This window comes from Salvelinus alpinus, chromosome 26 (assembly GCF_045679555.1).
Source record: "Salvelinus alpinus chromosome 26, SLU_Salpinus.1, whole genome shotgun sequence".
NCBI classification, from domain to species: Eukaryota; Metazoa; Chordata; class Actinopteri; order Salmoniformes; family Salmonidae; genus Salvelinus; species Salvelinus alpinus.
In genome coordinates this window covers 28664970-28686096 of record NC_092111.1, presented here as the reverse complement: position 1 = coordinate 28686096, position 21127 = coordinate 28664970, and the positions used below count along the sequence as shown (strand labels likewise).

General features: G+C 43.6%; 1 protein-coding gene across 7 annotated transcripts in view; it reads right to left on the bottom strand.

Annotated features, from left to right (window-relative positions):
• Positions 1 to 16095, bottom strand: part of LOC139555089 (collagen alpha-1(XVI) chain-like) — a 123662-nt gene extending 107567 nt beyond the window's left edge. For 5 of the 7 annotated variants that reach the window (XM_071368563.1, XM_071368564.1, XM_071368566.1 and 2 more), the window contains exons 1-2: positions 15816 to 16095; positions 3514 to 3625 (exon numbers count right to left, since the gene is read on the bottom strand). In XM_071368563.1, the coding sequence (XP_071224664.1) occupies positions 3514 to 3586 (73 nt within the window). In that variant the 5' untranslated portion in view covers positions 3587 to 3625; positions 15816 to 16095. Of the gene's footprint in view, positions 1 to 3513; positions 3626 to 15660 lie in introns of all 7 variants that reach the window. The other 2 variants (XM_071368568.1, XM_071368569.1) reach the window with 2 other exon arrangements.
• Between the last annotated feature and the right edge of the window lie 5032 nt (positions 16096 to 21127).

Below are 21127 nucleotides of genomic sequence, written 5' to 3'. Positions count from 1 at the left end.
GTCAAGAGATACTTCACTCCCTCCTTAAAAAGTGCTTTCTTCTCAGCATATCCCCTCACTCTACACCCCTATCCTACCCCCTCCTACAACCCTTATGACTTTTATACAGGCACTTAGAGGCAGAATTAAGATGAAGACCTGTCAGAGTAAAAAAAACATCAAGACCGGGAGGAGGGCGGGGAAGGAGTGACAGAGTGATGAGAAAGAAGGGGGGAGAGGGGAGGAAGAGGGATGGGGGAGAAAGGGAGAAGGGGAAGATGGAGGAAGGATAGTGGGATGATGAATGGGAAGAGAGGGGAAGAGGGAGGGAAGGGAGGATGATAGGAGAGAGGAAGAGAGGGAGGAGGAAGAGAGGGAGGAGGAAAAGAGAGAGAGGAAGAAGAGAGGGAGGAGGAAGAGAGGGAGGGAAAGAGAAGCGGAGAAGGGAGGATGATAGGAGAGAGAGAAATAAGAGAGGGAGGAGGAAGAGAGGGAGGGAGAGGAGGAAAAGGGAGGATGATAGGAGAGAGGAAGAAGAGAGGGAGGAGGAAGAGAGGGAGGGAAAGAGAAGCGGAGAAGGGAGGATGATAGGAGAGAGAGAAATAAGAGAGGGAGGAGGAAGAGAGGGAGGGAGAGGAGGAGAAGGGAGGATGATAGGAGAGAGGAAGAAGAGAGGGAGGAGGAAGGAAGGAAGAAGGGGGAGAACAAAAGTTGGGAACAAGAAAAAGTAGAGTGAAGGGTAAGGTAGGAGGAGAAAGGAAGTTGAGGGGGAAAAGTGAGTAAGAAAGAGACAGGAGAAAGGAAGATGAGAGGGAGGAGACAGTAGGAAGAGAGGGAGAACAGGTTAGAAAAAAGATGACTAGAGAGGTGGAGGAAGAGTTATCGCTCGAAGACATACTGTCATCTTTCTACATCCTTATCATCCGAAGCGTTCCGCACCACTGAAAAAAGGTATCTACCTGACACTGTACCATACAATAAAGAGATCAAAACCTCATTCACCCCAAAGGCTTTCTCCTAGAGACCTTTTGAGGTCATATTGAGTTGGATAGGCTAAGTGATAACTCCAAGGCACTCATACCAGATCCTTATATGAGTCCAGACACTGACAACTATCTGTGAAGAGAAACAGTATCTGGATTACCTGAAACCAGCAGTGAGATTTCAGTCCTTAAATACTGTATAGGAGGAGGGAGAGGAGTAGGGTTGCAAAAGGATTTGCCAAAATTCCCAGGTTTTCCAGAAATGTCAGTTTTCCCAGAATCAGATGGGAATAAGCAGGAAATTCGGAATCCTCCAACCAGGGTTTCTGGAAAGCCTGGTCATTTTTTTAAAATTTACCAGAATGCACTTAGAGGCAGAATTAAGATGAAGACTTGTCAGAGTAAAAAAATGTCAAGACTGGGAGGAGGACAGGGAGGGAGTGACAGTTATGAGAAAGAAGGGGGGAGAGGGGAGGAAAAGAGGGAGGGGAGAGAAAGGGAGAAGGGGAAGATGGAGGAAGGATAGTGGGATGATGAATGGGAAGAGAGGGGAGGTGAAGAGGGAGGGGGAGAATGGAGGGTGATAGGAGAGAGAGGAAGAAGAGAGGGAGGAGGAAGAGAGGGAGGGAAAGAGAGGAGGAGAAGGGAGGATGATAGGAGAGAATAAGCAAGAAATCCAGAATCCTCCATCCAGGGTTTCTGGAAAGCCTGGGCATTTTTGGAAAAGTTACCAGAATGTTGCAGGCAACGAAAGGACTATGTAACACACCCCATATCATTAGAATTCTAGATCCTCCAACTGTTCCAAACCTCATGGACCCTGTCACAGTCTTCCCTGCAGCAGTCATTGTTGTGGCTGTGCTCCATTTTGCAGGCTTTTCTGTTGTTGTTTATGTTCACTGTTCCCTAGAGCTTGGCAGCATGGTTATATTAGGGACAGGGTCAGAAGGGTGCTCGGAGCAACAGGAAGAAGGAGGAAGAAGCAGGAGAGGATTATTGGAATTGTCTGCTTTATAAAGTGGCATTCCACTGTAATTGGACTGGGCTGTAGATCAGTGTGTGTTTACACATATATGCATAAACACACACACACACACACACACACACACACACACACACACACACACACACACACACACACACACACACACACACACACACACACACACACACACACACACACACACACACACACACACACACACACACACACACACACACACACACACACACACACACACACACACACACACACACTCTTGATAAGGGGATCAGTGGGATCAAGGAGAAGATTGGTTCTGCCAGTAGCACTGCTGGAACCACTTAAGAGAGGGCATTGTAGGTGGAGAAGGGCACGCTGGGTAATGTAGGTAATGATGTGATAGAAAGACAATTAGATGTAGTACAAGGGCTAGGGAGAATGAGAAAGAGGAAGAGAGAGATGAGAAAGGGAAAGAGGAGAGAGACACTGATATACAGAGGGAGAGAACATGAAAAATGTGAGGAAAGAGTGATAAGAGAGAGGGAAAGCAAGTGAAGAGAGAGAAAGAAAGACGAGAACATTCCAGGTTGTTTTTTCCAGAGATAAATGAGGGGAGGAGTGGAAACATGTATCACTTTAGACCTGAAACTCACTACTAACACTAAGCCATACTTAAAGATGAGGTCACAAATGTTTCCCTTAAAGAATGTTTTCCCACTCTCAACATCAGTCTCACTCACTATACACACACACACACGAATACACAGGACCCCGCCTCCCACAGGAGCCCCCCCCCCCCCCCCCACCACACACACACACACATTTTCCACCAATAAAGTTCTGAGTTGAAAACTGGAACATCTGCTTCTGTATTCTGTCTCAACCTCCCGCTGATGTGAGCACATTACTAGCCGGGACAGAGGGAGAGCAGGGAGCTGATTGGGTATTCAAACACTTCACTTATTTCAAAGTGTTTCCTTCCACCCACCACCAGGGTCTCAGAGGAACAGCAAACTGTCTCAGCCCCAGATGAAGCACTCTGGCTGGGCTCTCCCGGGAGCCTATCCCCTCTGAGCTGCAGAAGTTCCGGAGGTATTGCCCCAGGAGGAATATTATGGAGGGAAGAGATGCTGAAGAGGGAATCTGACAGATCATAAAAACACAACAAGACCACACCGGAGTCACGACAGCTCCTGACATAGACAAACACACACGCATACAGATACACAGACAAACACACACGCATACAGATACACAGATAAACACACACACACACACGCGCACGCACGCACACATGTAATGAATGGGTACCACATACTGAAAACACATGGCCTTTCTACCACAGCTAGACCAGACAGCTACCAACCTCAACAACACACACTCAGGCGTGGTCACACACACACACTTGCACCCATCTACCCACCCACCCATTTGAAGTTCAATTCTGAAGTGAAGGCAGCAGACATGTGAAGTAGATAATACATTCAATTCCTGTCAAAAGCAATGACTTGGGACACATCGTATTTGACCGTATACCAGATTCTACCGTGGGGATAAAAATAGACTCACCTTTGGATGATGCTCCCAGGTCACATGACCAGAAGCTGAGGGAGAGCAGAACCAGGAAGCGGAGATTCCTCATGACGCACTCCTCTGGATACACACACACCTCGACTGCTACCTGGTAGAGAGGGAGGGAGAGGGAGGGAGAGGGAGAGGGAAGGAGAGATAGAAACAACGGGAGGAATGGATATGGGTTTGGAAAGAGGAGAGAGAAGGAGGAGATGGAGAGCGATATAGAGGAAAGGGAGGTGGAGAGGGAGAGAGTCAACATAAAAAATGACATTATTTGATATGAGAGCACATTGTAAGAAACAGGCAGTACACACAGAGAGACTACACAACCACGTACACTCAACTAATACTAAGTCAGCTGGTTGTTTTGGTGTTGAACCAACAGTGTTGCAGGGAACAGGTTGAATTGGTGTTGAACCAACAGTGTTGCAGGGATCTGGTTGTATTGGTGTTGAACCAACAGTGTTGCAGGGAACTGGTTATATTGGTGTTGAATCAACAGTGTTGCAGGGAACTAGTTGTATTGGTGTTGAACCAACAGTGTTGCAGGGAACTAGTTGTATTGGTGTTGAACCAACAGTGTTGGAGGGAACTGGTTGTATTGGTGTTGAACCAACAGTGTTGCAGGGATCTGGTTGTATTGGTGTTGAACCAACAGTGTTGCAGGGAACTGGTTGTATTGGTGTTGAACCAACAGTGTTGCAGGGAACTGGTTGTATTGGTGTTGAACCAACAGTGTTGCAGGGATCTGGTTGTATTGGTGTAGAACCAACAGTGTTGCAGGGATCTGCTTGTATTGGTGTTGAACCAACAGTGTTGCAGGGAACTGGTTGTATTGGTGTTGAACCAACAGTGTTACAGGGATCTGGTTGTATTGGTGTTGAACCAACAGTGTTGCAGGGAACTAGTTGTTTTGGTGTTGAACCAACAGTGTTGCAGGGAACTGGTTGTATTGGTGTTGAACCAACAGTGTTGCAGGGAACTAGTTGTATTGGTGTTGAACCAACAGTGTTGCAGGGAACTGGTTATATTGGTGTTGAACCAACAGTGTTGCAGGGAACTGGTTGTATTGGTGTTGAACCAACAGTGTTGCAGGGAACTGGTTGTATTGGTGTAGAATCACCAGTGTTGCAGGGATCTGGTTGTATTGGTGTTGAACCACCAGTGTTGCAGGGAACTGGTTGTATTGGTGTTGAACCAACAGTGTTGCAGGGAACTGGTTGTATTGGTGTAGAACCACCAGTGTTGCAGGGAACTAGTTGTATTGGTGTTGAACCAACAGTGTTGCAGGGAACTGGTTGTATTGGTGTTGAACCACCAGTGTTGCAGGGAACTGGTTGTATTGGTGTTGAACCAACAGTGTTGCAGGGAACTGGTTGTATTGGTGTTGAACCACCAGTGTTGCAGGGAACTGGTTGTATTGGTGTAGAACCACCAGTGTTGCAGGGAACTAGTTGTATTGGTGTAGAACCAACAGTGTTGCAGGGAACTGGTTGTATTGGTGTTGAACCAACAGTGTTGCAGGGAACTAGTTGTATTGGTGTTGAACCAACAGTGTTGCAGGGAACTAGTTGTATTGGTGTTGAACCAACAGTGTTGCAGGGAACTAGTTGTATTGGTGTTGAACCAACAGTGTTGCAGGGATCTGGTTGTATTGGTGTTGAACCAACAGTGTTGCAGGGAACTGGTTGTATTGGTGTTGAACCAACAGTGTTGCAGGGAACTAGTTGTATTGGTGTTGAACCAACAGTGTTGCAGGGATCTGGTTGTATTGGTGTAGTTCCACCAGTGTTGCAGGGAACTGGTTGTATTGGTGTAGAACCACCAGTGTTGCAGGGAACTAGTTGTATTGGTGTTGAACCAACAGTGTTGCAGGGAACTGGTTGTATTGGTGTTGAACCACCAGTGTTGCAGGGAACTGGTTGTATTGGTGTTGAACCAACAGTGTTGCAGGGAACTGGTTGTATTGGTGTTGAACCACCAGTGTTGCAGGGAACTGGTTGTATTGGTGTTGAACCAACAGTGTTGCAGGGAACTGGTTGTATTGGTGTTGAACCAACAGTGTTGCAGGGAACTGGTTGTATTGGTGTAGAACCACCAGTGTTGCAGGGAACTAGTTGTATTGGTGTTGAACCAACAGTGTTGCAGAGAACTAGTTGTATTGGTGTTGAACCAACAGTGTTGCAGGGAACTAGTTGTATTGGTGTTGAACCAACAGTGTTGCAGGGAACTGGTTGTATTGGTGTTGAACCAACAGTGTTGCAGGGAACTAGTTGTATTGGTGTAGAATCACCAGTGTTAGAGCCGATTTGGACATATTTGTATAAAAGACTGAACATACTGAGCTCCATGTACATTTGTGTAAATATATTAAATATTAATGTATATGATGAAATATTAGGTACGTACCTTTATGATTTATATTTACCTGATTGAGATATATTCATTTGTTGTTAGTGTAATTCAGTTTTTGCCCCCCTCTCTTGCCCATTCATTGTACTGTGTTAAGTGTGTTACGATAAAGGCAGGAAGTTGGGCCTTCGGGGGAGGGAGTCCTTGCTAGACGTGGGAGCGGTATAGTTTTTTGACCAGACAGACAGACATACAGACAGGTCATATTATGTATTTGCCATATCAAGTAATCTCTGCTTTAAGTTGATTGGAGAATAATTTTTTGTTAGATATAAGAAGAATAAACATTTTTGTTGCACCATATCCCAGGATCTCATTGAATGTTTGGCCGTTTGGAAACCTTGAGTGTGGACTGTATGCGTCCGAAACAACCCCGCTTCAGGCTTGGGCAGTGGCTACGGTAAAGAGGAAAGGAAGCCACTACAAACAGTGTTGCAGGGAACTAGTTGTATTGGTGTTGAACCAACAGTGTTGCAGGGAACTAGTTGTATTGGTGTTGAACCAACAGTGTTGCAGGAACTAGTTGTATTGGTGTAGAACCAACAGTGTTGCAGGGAACTGGTTGTATTGGTGTTGAACCAACAGTGTTGCAGGGATCTGGTTGTATTGGTGTTGAACCAACAGTGTTGCAGGGAACTAGTTGTATTGGTGTTGAACCAACAGTGTTGCAGGGAACTGGTTGTATTGGTGTAGAACCAACAGTGTTGCAGGGAACTGGTTGTATTGGTGAAGAACCAACAGTGTTGCAGGGAACTGGTTGTATTGGTGTTGAACCAACAGTGTTGCAGGAACTAGTTGTATTGGTGTTGAACCAACAGTGTTGCAGGGAACTGGTTGTATTGGTGTTGAACCAACAGTGTTGCAGGGAACTAGTTGTATTGGTGTTGAACCAACAGTGTTGCAGGGAACTGGTTATATTGGTGTTGAACCACCAGTGTTGCAGGGAACTAGTTGTATTGGTGTTGAACCAACAGTGTTGCAGGGAACTAGTTGTATTGGTGTTGAACGCACGACGAGTGTTGCGGAGGGAACTAGTTGTATTGGTGTTGAACCAACAGTGTTGCAGGGAACTGGTTGTATTGGTGTTGAACCAACAGTGTTGCAGCGAACTGGTTGTATTGGTGTTGAACCAACAGTGTTGCAGGGAACTAGTTGTATTGGTGTTGAACCAAAAGTGTTGCAGGGACCTGGTTGTATTGGTGTTGAACCAACAGTGTTGCAGGGAACTAGTTGTATTGGTGTTGAACCAGCAGTGTTGCAAGGAACTGGTTGTATTGGTGTTGAACCAACAGTGTTGCAGGGAACTGGTTGTATTGGTGTTGAACCAACAGTGTTGCAGGGAACTAGTTGTATTGGTGTTGAACCAACAATGTTGCAGGGAACTAGTTGTATTGGTGTTGAACCAACAGTGTTGCAGGGAACTGGTTGTATTGGTGTTGAACCAACAGTGTTGCAGGGAACTGGTTGTATTGGTGTAGAACCAACAGTGTTGCAGGGAACTAGTTGTATTGGTGTTGAACCAACAGTGTTGCAGGGAACTGGTTGTTTTGGTGTTGAACCACCAGTGTTGCAGGGAACTAGTTGTTTTGGTGTTGAACCACCAGTGTTGCAGGGAACTGGTTGTTTTGGTGTAGAACCAACAGTGTTGCAGGGAACTGGTTGTTTTGGTGTTGAACCACCAGTGTTGCAGGGAACTGGTTGTATTGGTGTTGAACCAACAGTGTTGCAGGAACTAGTTGTATTGGTGTTGAACCACCAGTGTTGCAGGGAACTGGTTGTATTGGTGTTGAACCAACAGTGTTGCAGGGAACTTGTTGTATTGGTGTTGAACCAACAGTGTTGCAGGGAACTGGTTATATTGGTGTAGATCCACCGGTGTTGCAGGGAACTGATTGTATTGGTGTTGAACCAACAGTGTTGCAGGGAACTAGTTGTATTGGTGTAGAACCACCAGTGTTGCAGGGATCTGGTTGTATTGGTGTTGAACCAACAGTGTTGCAGAGAACTAGTTGTATTGGTGTAGAACCACCAGTGTTGCAGGGAACTAGTTGTATTGGTGTAGAACCAACAGTGTTGCAGGGAACTGGTTGTATTGGTGTTGAACCAACAGTGTTGCAGGGAACTAGTTGTATTGGTGTAGAACCACCAGTGTTGCAGGGAACTGGTTGTATTGGTGTTGAACCAACAGTGTTGCAGGGAACTGGTTGTATTGGTGTTGAACCAACAGTGTTGCAGAAACTAGTTGTATTGGTGTAGAACCAACAGTGTTCCAGGAACTGGTTGTATTGGTGTTGAACCAACAGTGTTGCAGGAACTAATTGTATTGGTTTTGAACCAACAGTGTTGCAGGTTTGAATCCCACATCCAGCCAAAATGAGCTACCATATTCTGTCCTGGGGGGCCTCCCGAGTGGCGCAGCGGTCTAAGGCACTGCATCACGGTACTTGAGGCATCACTACAGGCACCACTTGAGCGTGGTTTGGCGGGTCATGTTTCAGAGGACGCATGACACGACCTTCACTTCCCGAGCCCGTTGGGGAGTCGCAGCGATGAGACTAGATCGAAATTGGAACGCAATTAGATATCGCAAACAATTGTGGAGAAAAAGTGGGTAAAATAGAACAACTAAAAACAAATATTAAAAAACTGTCCTGATGATCATAATAGCTAAGATCTGGTGTGTTAAAGATGAGGTTGAAAAGGTGATTAGGTACAGTATATGTATATTAATTAGCTAACTGACGGCCAGTTTTCATATGGGAGAAATGTCACTCAATGTAGTCTGATGATCCTCATTATAGTGTCCATCTGGACCTGACCAGCTGTGACTGGATATTGACACACACACACACACACACTCAAGCACACTCGAGCACAAACTCATAAAAATAAACCTGCATAAACAAACGCTATACACGCATGCATGAAAGTACAAAGAACAGACCCAGAAGAAATGCACAAAGGCAAAAACACACAAACAACTTAGTGTACATCTGGGGAGTATTTCACTAGAGACACGACAGCGTTATAGCCAACCACCAGCGCCAGATGGTCACATGTGGCCTGACAACAGCACACACACACAAACACACACACTTGTGCCTTTTCTAACACATCAACTACATTGCCCTTTAGGCTCAGCTGGAGAAGATCAGTTATAATGATTGTGAAAGTGTAGCTTGTCCCCTGACACAGACACAGACAGCCTCAGTAACGATTACTTACACACACATACACACACATACCACTCCTATGTTTCCAGGTACAGCAAACCCCTAAAGACAGACAGAAACACAGACTGGGAGTCTTTACCCACCTATCCAGGACAAGGAATTACCCACAAACCCCTGGGTCATAGTATGACCCTGTTTAGAATTCCAATCTGTCTCAATTTAGACTACCTACATCTCAAAAGACACCCTAGTGTTCCCCATACAGTGCACTAGTCTTGACCAGAACCCTAGGTGGGGTCATTTAGGAGAAGAGTCTGAGTCCTCCAGAGAAGAACTAACTAGCTGCAAAGCGATGAAAGAACATAATATATGTCTATTCCTGATCATTTAGGGCCAACTTGAGACCCGTCCAACCGCCTGCATAACTCTAACTTTTGTCAGACATAAAGCATTGATGTCAACGGGATAGCCTATTCAGGATAGATCTATTCATAAAAATGAAAAAGTATGAACACATCCCAAGTTAGCTCACATCAACACCATCATCCCAGACACCCTGGACCCACTCCAATTGGTTTACCGCCCCAACAGATCCACAGATCTCTTTCTTTCTTCTCTCAGAGTATGTTCTAACAGCTGGCTATAACAGATAAAGGCTGTATTAGCTGTTCAGGAGGGACTGGCTCTCTGTCTGTGGAAGAAACACAGGACAACAGGAGAGGAGGGGAAAAAGACAGCTTTGAAAGTCACCTAAGACACGCTCAGACAGACTGTCGGACAGACACACCACACACACACATGACCGGTGAGTGTCAAACTTAACCATTGAGTAACATTTAATATAATATTACGATATATAATTTGTGTGTAATAACATCAATACAGGTGCTGTATAATGATGTTGTACTGTTTGTATAGGATGTGTGTGACAAAGTGCATTAGTGTGTGTCTGTGTCGATGCGCCTGCTGTGTGTAAACTGCAGCTACTCTTGGAAGGTCTTCGGTCACATGCCCACCTCACTGAGTGACAGCCCAAACACAGGACTTATCCCTCTCAGACACTGAGGAGTGGACTTGGTGCTGTGCTATGAAAACAACCACAAATCCATTCTGTAGGGTCAGGTCCCTAAGGCTAAGACCACACATACATACACACACACACAACTGCCTCCCCAACAGACACACACACACACACACACACACACACTTGTACCTCATTCAACCCAGTCTGTGATTAAAAGGCTAAGCATTCTTGTGTTTCAGACCTGTTGCAACATGAGACATGGAATGAAGGCAGACAGAGTAACTAAATATAATGTATGTCCTTAGGCGACAGTAGTCCCTCCACATATTCACTGACCGAGGTTAAGCCAAGATTGGATCAAATTAAAATGGAGACAGTATTCAAAGGATGAGTCATTTAGTAAACAGTGACAAGTCGTTACTATATCTCCTCTGGGCTGCGTTCAAAAAGTGAAGTTATCATGAGTGTTCATAATGAGAAGCCAAAGCAGAAGGAACATTGCCTTACAGTTACAGTTCCCGTTTAAAGAGATTGAACGGTACTTTGACAACTATTTTTTAACCTCCCACTTTGGGCTGGATGTGTCAATGTGCAGTTCATACATGCATAATCTATGAGCAGATTTACTGTGCAACGCCATTTTCGCTACATTTCCCCCCACGTGCGCAAGCCCTAGTAATTTGAGTGACTGCTAGCAAAAGCCTGCCCACCGTTATCCAATGAGGTGCAGTGCGGGTCCAACGGCTCAATGGACACAGCAGAGAGAGAGAGAGCAATGACTTGATGCACATTTCTGCACATATGTGACATAGTACACAATTTTCGGGGACCACTTTCGCCTCTCAAGCACTACATTCAACTGGCTGATATTATACAAACGTTTGACAGTGCATCTTTAATAGTTCTATCATGTAGCTATTGGGTCAGGGAAATGCTCTGTAAATATCACGTTCTGTCTTAAATTGCACTTTGAAGTGCAAGGATACTGGGAACAAGTTAGTTTTGAGAATTTTGCAGCCTTTCGCATAGTCTAACAAACATAGACATGTCTGCGGGTCCCAACAGAGATCATTGCAGCACAGTTGGCATTTTTCATACTGCTGTTGAATTGTTGTTCAGACAGTCAACTTTGGGATAAAAAACATTTTTGGTGTCCAGCAAATGATCTGCTTTGTATGCTTTAGCCTATTGCATTAAAGGGACATCTTTGTTGCATTATTCACACACTCTCAGAATTCGCTGCTTCAAGTTAAGTAGCCTACCTTTCTCGCCTAGTAAAGGTCGACCGATTATGATTTTTCAACGCCTATACCGATACCGATTATTGGAGGACGATTTTTGAAAATGTTATTTGTAATAATGACAATTACAACAATACTGAATGAACACTTACTTTAACTTAATATAATACATAAATAAAATAAATTTAGCCTCAAATAAATAATGAAACATGTTCAATTTGGTTTAAATAATGAAAAAACTAAGTGTTGGAGAAGAAAGTAAAAGTGCAATATGTGCCATGTAAGAAAGCTAACGTTTAAGTTCCTTGCTCAGAACATGAGAACATATGAAAGCTGGTGGTTCCTTTTAACATGAGTCTTCAATATTCCCAGGTAAGAAGTTTTAGGTTATAGTTATTATAGAAATTATAGGACAATTTCTCTCTATACGATTTGTATTTCATATACCTTTGACTATTGGATGTTCTTATAGGCACTTTAGTATTGCCGGTGTAACAGTATAGCTTTCATCCCTCTCCTCGTCGCTACCTGGGCTCGAACCAGGAAGACATCGACAACAGCCACCCTCGAAGCAGCGTTACCCATGCAGTGCAAGGGGAACAACTACTCCAAGTCTCAGAGCGAGTGACGTTTGAAACGCTATTAGTGTGCACCCCGCTAACTAGCTAGCCATTTCATATCGGTTACACCAGCCTAATCTCGGGAGTTGATAGGCTTGAAGTCACAAACAGCGCAATGCTTGAGGCATTGCGAAGAGCTGCTGGCAAAACACACGAAAGTGCTGTTTGAATGAATGCTTATGAGCCTGCTGCTGCCTACCATCGCTCAGTCAGACTGCTCTATCAAATCATAGACTTAATTATAACATAATAACACACAGAAATACGAGCCTTTGGTCATTAATATGGTCAAATCCGGAAACTATCATTTCGAAAACAAAACGTTTATTATTTCAGTGAAATACGGAACCGTTCGGTATTTTATCTAACGGGTGGCATCCCTAAGTTAAATATTCCTGTTACATTGCACAACCTTCAATGTTGTCATAATTACGTAAAATTCTGGCAAATTAGTTCGCAAAGAGCCAGGCGGCCCAAACTGTTGCATATACCCTGACTCTGCGTGCAATGAACGCAAGAGAAATGACACAATTTCACCTGGTTAATATTGCCTGCTAACCTGGATTTATTTTAGCTAAATATGCAGGTTAAAAAATATATACTTGTATATTGATTTTAAGAAAGGCATTGATGTTTATGGTTAAGTACACATTGGAGCAATGACAGTCATTGATTGATTGTTTTTTATAAGATAAGTTTAATGCTAGCTAGCAACTTACCTTAGCTTACTGCATTCGCTAACAGGCAGGCTCCTCGTGGAGTGCAATGTAATCAGGTGTTAGAGCATTGGACTAGTTAACTGTAAGGTTGCAAGATTGGATCCCCCGAGCAAGGTTAAAAATCTGTCGTTCTGCCTCCTAGGCCGTCATTGAAAATAAGAATGTGTTCTTAACTGACTTGCCTAGTTAAATAAAGATTAAATAAAGGTGTAAAAAAAAAATGTAATAAAAGTGTAATAAAAGTAGAAAATGTGTGTGTGCGTGTAAAAATGGTTGCTGTAATTGAAGTCTACCACATGGGCCTACCGTCACTCCTCTACTTCTAGGCCTGCAGAATAAGCTAGATTTTTGCTAGAACTCATGGTCTGTCTCTAATTTTCAACTCATGTGTAAAAAGTACTCTTTTAGGTCGGCTGACATCACATTTACACATGTTTTCCATTGCATTGTTCAAGCTCAAGGGAAGGGTTTGAGGCTTGACTAAACCGTTGCTATTTGAAAATGCCAAAGCACTACAGCCAACCAATGCAGGACGGGAATAATACCATAGACTATACTTAACATAGTAAACGTAAATCGGGGCCACTCAAATTAGTATGAATTAGTATGGTTACATAAGATAGAAGGCTACTTCTGTCGTTCTGCCTCCTAGGCCGTCATTGAAAATAAGAATGTGTTCTTAACTGACTTGCCTAGTTAAATAAAGATTAAATAAAGGTGTAAAAAAAAATAAAAAAAATATTCGTCAAATCGGCGCCCATAAATACTGATTTCCGATTGTTATGAAAACTTGAAATCGGCCCCGATTAATCGGCCATTCCGATTAATCGGTCGACCTCTAATACACATAGCCTAATATAATGGGCCACGGGATATTTTCTGGTCATTTAACCTATTTCTAGGCCTCCCGAGAGGCGTAGCAGTCTAAGGAAGGGTTTGAGGCTTGACTAAACCGTTGCTATTTGAAAATGCCAAAGCGCTACAGCCAACCAATGCAGGACGGGAATAATACCATAGACTATACTTAACATAGTAAACGTAAATCGGGGCCACTCAAATTAGTATGAATTAGTATGTATATTGTATGAATTGCAAGGCAAAATCTAAAGGATATAACCCGAACATCTAGCAACCCAAAGGTTGTGTGTTCGAATCACATCATGGACAACTTTATAATTTTAGCTAATTAGCAACTTTGCAACTACTTACTACTTTTGAGCTACTTTGCAACTATTTAGCATGTTAGCTAACCCTTTCCTTAAACTTAACCCTTTTAGCCAACCTTTCCCCTAACCTAAACCATTTTAGCTAACCCTTCCCCTAACCCTTTAACCTAACTCCTAACCTTAAACATGACCTGAAGAACTAACCCTAAACCCTAGGGCTAAAGTTTGCCAGCTAGCTAATCTTAGCATTAGCCACCCAGCTAATGTTAGCCACAACAAATTGGAATTTGTAACATGTCATACATTTTGCAAATTCATAACATATTGTATGAATTGCAATTCGGAACATATTGTACAAATTGCAATTCATAGCATATCATAGGAAATGCATGATGGACATCCACAAATTAACACATATCATACAAAATGAAACATAATTTATGTACAGAATAATAGGGTTAGTATAATACGAAATGCTCTGAGACCACGTTGGAATATGGGGTCATGAGAGAACTATATAGGCTCTTATGTTGACACCTGGCGAGCTTCCAATGTGAGTTAATTCTAGAAGCAACAGATAATCAGGTGCTTCAAGGCAGTAGAAAAAGCATAGTGGACATTATAGAAATACCTTCCATCCCTGTAAAGATTTGCTCAGCGCTTTGGTTGAGCTGCATAGAATTGGTTACCCATATGCGATTGGTAAACATAATAATGTAAAATCTTAATTTGATCAACCTGTTGCATGAGCACTTAACACTTTGATATTTCAGATGTGATTGTCCCTTAAAAAAATGATCAACCCCTACAAAAATGTCCATGAATCACAATCCACATAATAATTCAAATTTCCTGTTGCTGCAGGATTATTTTCCTGCTGTAATAAAATGGCTCAAATTAAGATACTGTATCTGTAGTATGCTATCATGTTTCATCAAAGTTTGCCGTGCCAAAACCACACGTCTCTGAATGCAGATATATTTATTATCCTTTGGGCATAATGCAAGGGCAGCCACCATGTGAAACTAGACGTAACGAGAAAGCCAGCTGTGACCTATGCGCAGTTACACACATTCACTTTTCAACCAAATCTATCCGTGGATTAAGCTGCCACTACACAATTAGCTACATTCAGTTTTGCTTTCCCCTCATATTGTAAGGCTACTGTATATTGAATATTGCGTGCGCCAACAGTCCCACTTGGTAGCCGACTAAACTCAACTCCACGATTTATGATGGAGTTGAGGGGCGACTAGTGTGGGCGGACTGGAGCACCCAACGTCACATAAAATTACGTTTTTTTAAAGAATATTCTTTGAGTGCTGAAATCAATAGATTTACATAAAAAGCTTCAGTTCGCCCACACTAGTCGCCGCTCAACTCCATGGTAAATCGTGGAGTTGAGTTTAATCAGCTACCCACTTGGTTAACCACTTCAGTCATAACATGTGAAGTTGCTTGTAGCCTAATTGCTGTCAGAAAGTTGTTCACAATCACCGACAAAGCTAGAGTGTAAAGGCAATTAAATAAAATTGTTAAATTGTTTAGTTTCTAAACACCTCAACGTTTAGTAGCCTATGGTTAATTATATATAGCTACAGCAAGTCCCCAGGCCATATGCTTGAACAGTAGAAAACAGATATGAAATGCAGACCAGACAACAATACATGCATTGTAGGCCTATCGTTAAAGAGCTATGAGTAGCCTTGGTGAGACATGCGCTATTGACAAAAATGACTTGCTTCAGCGCAACTGCAATCGATAAAAAACTGTTATCCATACTTACAGCTATTGTTAGATCTCTGCAGTTACGACAACATTCATCCAAAATCTACAGGAGCCTATATGCTGCCGAGGCAGGTCAAAAAAACTTTGCTGCTGTCCCGTTGTAATCCACACTGTTCTCTCCCTTCAATACTTTTTCTGCTGGAGCCTTCTTACCAGGGGAAAGAAAAAGTTACTGCCAGAGTGATGTCCAACTTCTTTCCCCTCCCCTCTTTCTGCTGGCTGATGTTCGAAAAAGTTTATTCTCTCTCTCTTTCTCAATTCAATTCTCTCTCTCTCTCTCTCTCTCTCTCTCTCTCTCTCTCTCTCTCTCTCTCTCTCTCTCTCTCTCTCTCTCTCTCTCTCTCTCTCTCTCTCTCTCTCTCTCTCTCTCTCTCTCTCTCTCTCTCTCTCGCTCTCCCCCCTCGTCTCGTTTTCTCTGGGACTTCCTTCAGTTAGAACGAGTAGTGACATCACCTGGTCCAGCGTTGGAAAATGAGCCGCGAGCATACCCCTCTCTCCCTCCCCTGCCTATTTCCTTTTATCCCCCTACTTTACACTCAGCCAGGTCACCCGTGATACAAGTCAGTACAGCTCTCTCCGTCTCTCACAAGTCGGGTTCGTTTGATTCATCTCTGTAAACTACTCACGTTCTGCCCCCGTGGTCGACTGTTCGTCACAAGATAAGGCGACGTCATTGCTATAGTCAGGCCTAAAGCTACTCTGTCTATTCACTCAAAATAATGTGGCGTAGATACAACTGTTTTATAAACACAATTTATATACAATGTTAACAATTTTATCTGCAAAACATGCAGGTATTTGTGTTCTGTTATTGCTGTAATTAAAAAGTGATACATTATATCATCATCATCATCATCATCATCATCATCTTCATCATTAATCTTCAATTGAATAATTTGAAAGATTGACAGATGAGTCCAGCTGCAACCATGACTGGTTTTATCACCAGCAAACAATATAATGTCCCTTTACCTAGCCATTCACAATGAATGGCTCATATTTATGGTCATATCAATCTAATTTGTATTGATTGTAAATCCAAAAAGTAAATAAAGTAACAGGCAAGTGGATACAATTAAGTAACTTGCTGTTTTCTTGGCGTCCTTGTTAGCAACCTCTTGGCACGCACACAAGAACACACACGCACACACGCACACACGCACACACGCACACACACACACACACACACACACACACACACACACACACACACACACACACACACACACACACACACACACACACACACACACACACACACACACACACACACACACACACACACACACACGCATAATGAATCCTCTGCCTCTGTAATCTCATGTAGCCATTTTCCCTGATCCACACTATCGGACAGTGACAACGATCAGGAAGCAGACACATCTATTTGTACACTTCACAGTGAGGGGCTTGTTTCCTTACTACACTGTTCTGTACAAGAGAAGAATCAAAGTGGACCAATCTAGATTGGGACAGAGAGAAAGTGAAAGAGGGATAGATACACTGAGAGACAGAAAGAGAGAGAGGCAGACAAAGGGATGGAGGGTCAGAAAGAGGGCAAGAGGAAGGGGATAGAGGGAGATAAATAAACAAGGGTAGAGAGACAGAAAGATACAGAGAAAGAGAAGGAAAGCAATATATAAGAAAGATACAATTACATTGGAGAGTAGTAGTGTGTATTATAGATGAGAGGATGTGTATTCTGTAGCAGTAGACTCCTGAGATCCAGCCATACAGCGGTCCAGAGAACATATTCTACTGAGATCCGGCCATACAGCGGTCCAGAGAACATATTCTACTGAGATCCGGCCATACAGCGGTCCAGAGAACATATTCTACTGAAACCCAGCCATACAGCGGTCCAGAGAACATATTCTACTGAAACCCAGCCATACAGCGGTCCAGAGAACATATTCTACTGAAACTCAGCCATACAGCGGTCCAGAGAACAGATTCTACTGAGATCCGGCCATACAGCGGTCCAGAGAACATATTCTACTGATATCCGGCCATACAGCGGTCCAGAGAACATATTCTACTGAGATCCGGCCATACAGCGGTCCAGAGAACATATTCTACTGAGATCCGGCCATACAGCGGTCCAGAGAACATATTCTACTGAAACCCAGCCATACAGTGGTCCAGAGAACAGATTATATTAAAACTCAGCCATACAGCGGTCCAGAGAACAGATTATATTGAAACCCAGCCATACAGCGGTCCAGAGAACAGATTCTATTAAAACCCAGCCATACAGCGGAACAGAGAACAGATTCTATTGAAACCCAGCCATACAGCGGTCCAGAGAACAGATTCTTCTGAGATCCAGCCATACAGCGGTCCAGAGAACAGATTCTATTAAAACTCAGCCATACAGCGGTCCAGAGAACAGATTCTACTGAGATCCAGCCATACAGCCGTCCAGAGAACATATTCTACTGATATCCGGCCTACACGGTCCAGAGAACATATTCTACTGAGATCCGGCCATACAGCGGTCCAGAGAACAGATTCTACTGAGATCCAGCCATACAGCGGTCCAGAGAACATTTACTAAACTCAGCCATACAGTGGTCCAGAGAACAGATTATATTAAAACTCAGCCATACAGCGGTCCAAAGAACAGATTCTATTAAAACCAAGCCATACAGCGGTCCAGAGAACAGATTCTATTAAAACCCAGCCATACAGCGGAACAGAGAACAGATTCTATTGAAACCCAGCCATACAGCGTTCCAGAGAACAGATTCTTCTGAGATCCAGCCATACAGCGGTCCAGAGAACAGATTCTATTAAAACTCAGCCATACAGCGGTCCAGAGAACAGATTCTACTGAGATCCAGCCATACAGCCGTCCAGAGAACAGATTCTACTGAAACCCAGCCATACAGCGGTCCAGAGAACAGATTCTACTGAGATCCAGCCATACAGCGGTCCAGAGAACATATTCTACTGAGATCCAGCCATACAGCGGTCCAAAGAACAGATTCTATTAAAACCAAGCCATACAGCGGTCCAGAGAACAGATTCTATTAAAACCCAGCCATACAGCGGTCCAGAGAACAGATTCTATTAAAACCCAGCCATACAGCGGTCCAGAGAACAGATTCTATTGAAATCCAGCCATACAGCGGTCCAGAGAACAGATTCTATTAAAACTCAGCCATACAGTGGTCCAGAGAACAGATTATATTGAAACCCAGCCAATACAGCGGAACAGAGAACAGATTCTATTAAAGCCCAGCCATACAGCGGTCCAGAGAACAGATTATATTGAAACCCAGCCATACAGCGGTCCAGAGAACAGATTATATTGAAACCCAGCCATACAGCGGTCCAGAGAACAGATTATATTGAAACCCAGCCATACAGCGGTCCAGAGAACAGATTCTATTAAAACTCAGCCATACAGCGGTACAGAGAACAGATTCTACTGAGATCCAGCCATACAGCGGTCCAGAGAACAGATTCTATTAAAAAGAACAGATTATTCTCTTCCAATTCATCCACCTTTTTTTCCCTGGATAGAAGAAAATCTAACTTCCTAAGCACATTCTCTCTCTTTTTCCGTTCTCCCTCGACCTCTCCTCTTTAGCTTTCTCCATCACACATAGATATGTATGTGTGAGCACCCTCCCCCACACACACTTACACACACGTACACACACGTACACAGACAGACAGACAGACAGACAGACAGACAGACAGACAGACAGACAGACAGACAGACAGACAGACAGACAGACAGACAGACAGACAGACAGACAGACAGACAGACAGACAGACAGACAGACAGACAGACAGACAGACAGACAGACAGACAGACAGACAGACAGACAGACAGACAGACACACACACACACACACACACACACACACACATTTGTTTTACTATCCTTGTGGGCACCAAACAATTGATTCCCATTCAAAATCCTATTTTCCCTAACCCCTAACCCTAATACCATATAGATGTCATATAACCCAGGGCTAGGAATGGGTTTCAGAGGACAAGGCCCTGACTCAAAGCATGTTTCACTCCCACTGTGGCTATAAAAGGAACTGACATGTTTAAGACAATAACTTTTGATCCTTTCCTTTTCAGACTGTTTTTATTGTTATCTAGACCACATTCTGGCATCAGAGAGGATGTGTGTGTGTGCGTGTTATTTATTTGTTAGGTTGAAATGGCCCTATATTCCCCGTATAGTGCACTACTTTTGACCATAGCCCAGGACCATATAGTGTACTATACAGGGGATAGGGTACCATTTCGGAGACTTTCCTCTGTGCCTTTCCAACCCTAAATCAGTTAGACTCAAATGGCTGCAAGTGGCCCTCCACCGCATGAGGGACCCTTTGGTATTACACTCACCCAGACTCACAGTAATTAAGTGAATTAAATAGGCAATAAAGTTTAATCAGTCTATAGTACCTCTGAGTGCTCTTCCTGCTTTTTACAATTACCACCATGATTTCTAAAAAAAAGTTTCCCTAAGACAACTAAGAAGTGCTATCAGCTGGAGACTGAGTAAAGACATCATGGTCCCTAGAGGTCACATGGTCACATGGTATTGGACCAAAAAACTGTCTGGGAATCAGAGGGCATCATGTTAACACCTCTAGGGGGCACTCCAGGACAGAACACAGCATTCTGTGTGAAGTCTGCCTCAAACACTTTGTTTCTTTCTCTGTCTCTCTCCCCCTTCTTTTTACAATTCAAAGGGCTTTATTGTCATGGGAAACATGTTGACATTGCCAAAGCAAGTGAAATAGCTAATAAACAAAAGTGAAAAAAAGGAACAGTAAACATTACACTCACAAAAGTTTCAAAGGAGCAGCGACATGTCAATGTCATAATATGGCAATATACAGTGTTATAATGACATGCAAATAGTTAAAGTACAAAAGGGAAAATAAATAAACATAAATATGGGTTGCATTTACAATGGTGTTTGTTCTTCACTGGTTGCCCGTTTCTTGTGACAACAGGTCACAAATCTTGCTGCTGTGATGTGTAATGAACACAAGGGGAGACAGAGAGCTGGATTCAAGCGCAGGGTGCAGCAGGTGTTTATTGTAAAGGACCACAGGAGGAGGCAGGAAGCTGGGTCCAGGGGCAGGCAGAAGGCCATACACACGGGGTCCGAAAGGGCAACAGTACAGGCAGGGAAAAGGCTAGTAACGTAGTCCGGGAGATCAGACAACAGGAAATCTAGGCAGGGAATAGGCATAAGGCGTTGTTAGTGAGGCAGGCAAAAACGGTCCTGGTGATTCCGGGAAGGCCAGAACTCAGCGAGGTATGGCACCACTGCATTTGTTGGGGTCTGACGGACGCAGGAACGTAGGTCTTGCCTGCAGGGGTGTCAGGAGGTGCTGGGTCATGGTGTAGGGCCTCTTGGACGGCTGCTTGGATTTCCCACTGAATGGGTCTCACGACACAAGACGGAGGCAGGATGGGATCGGGAG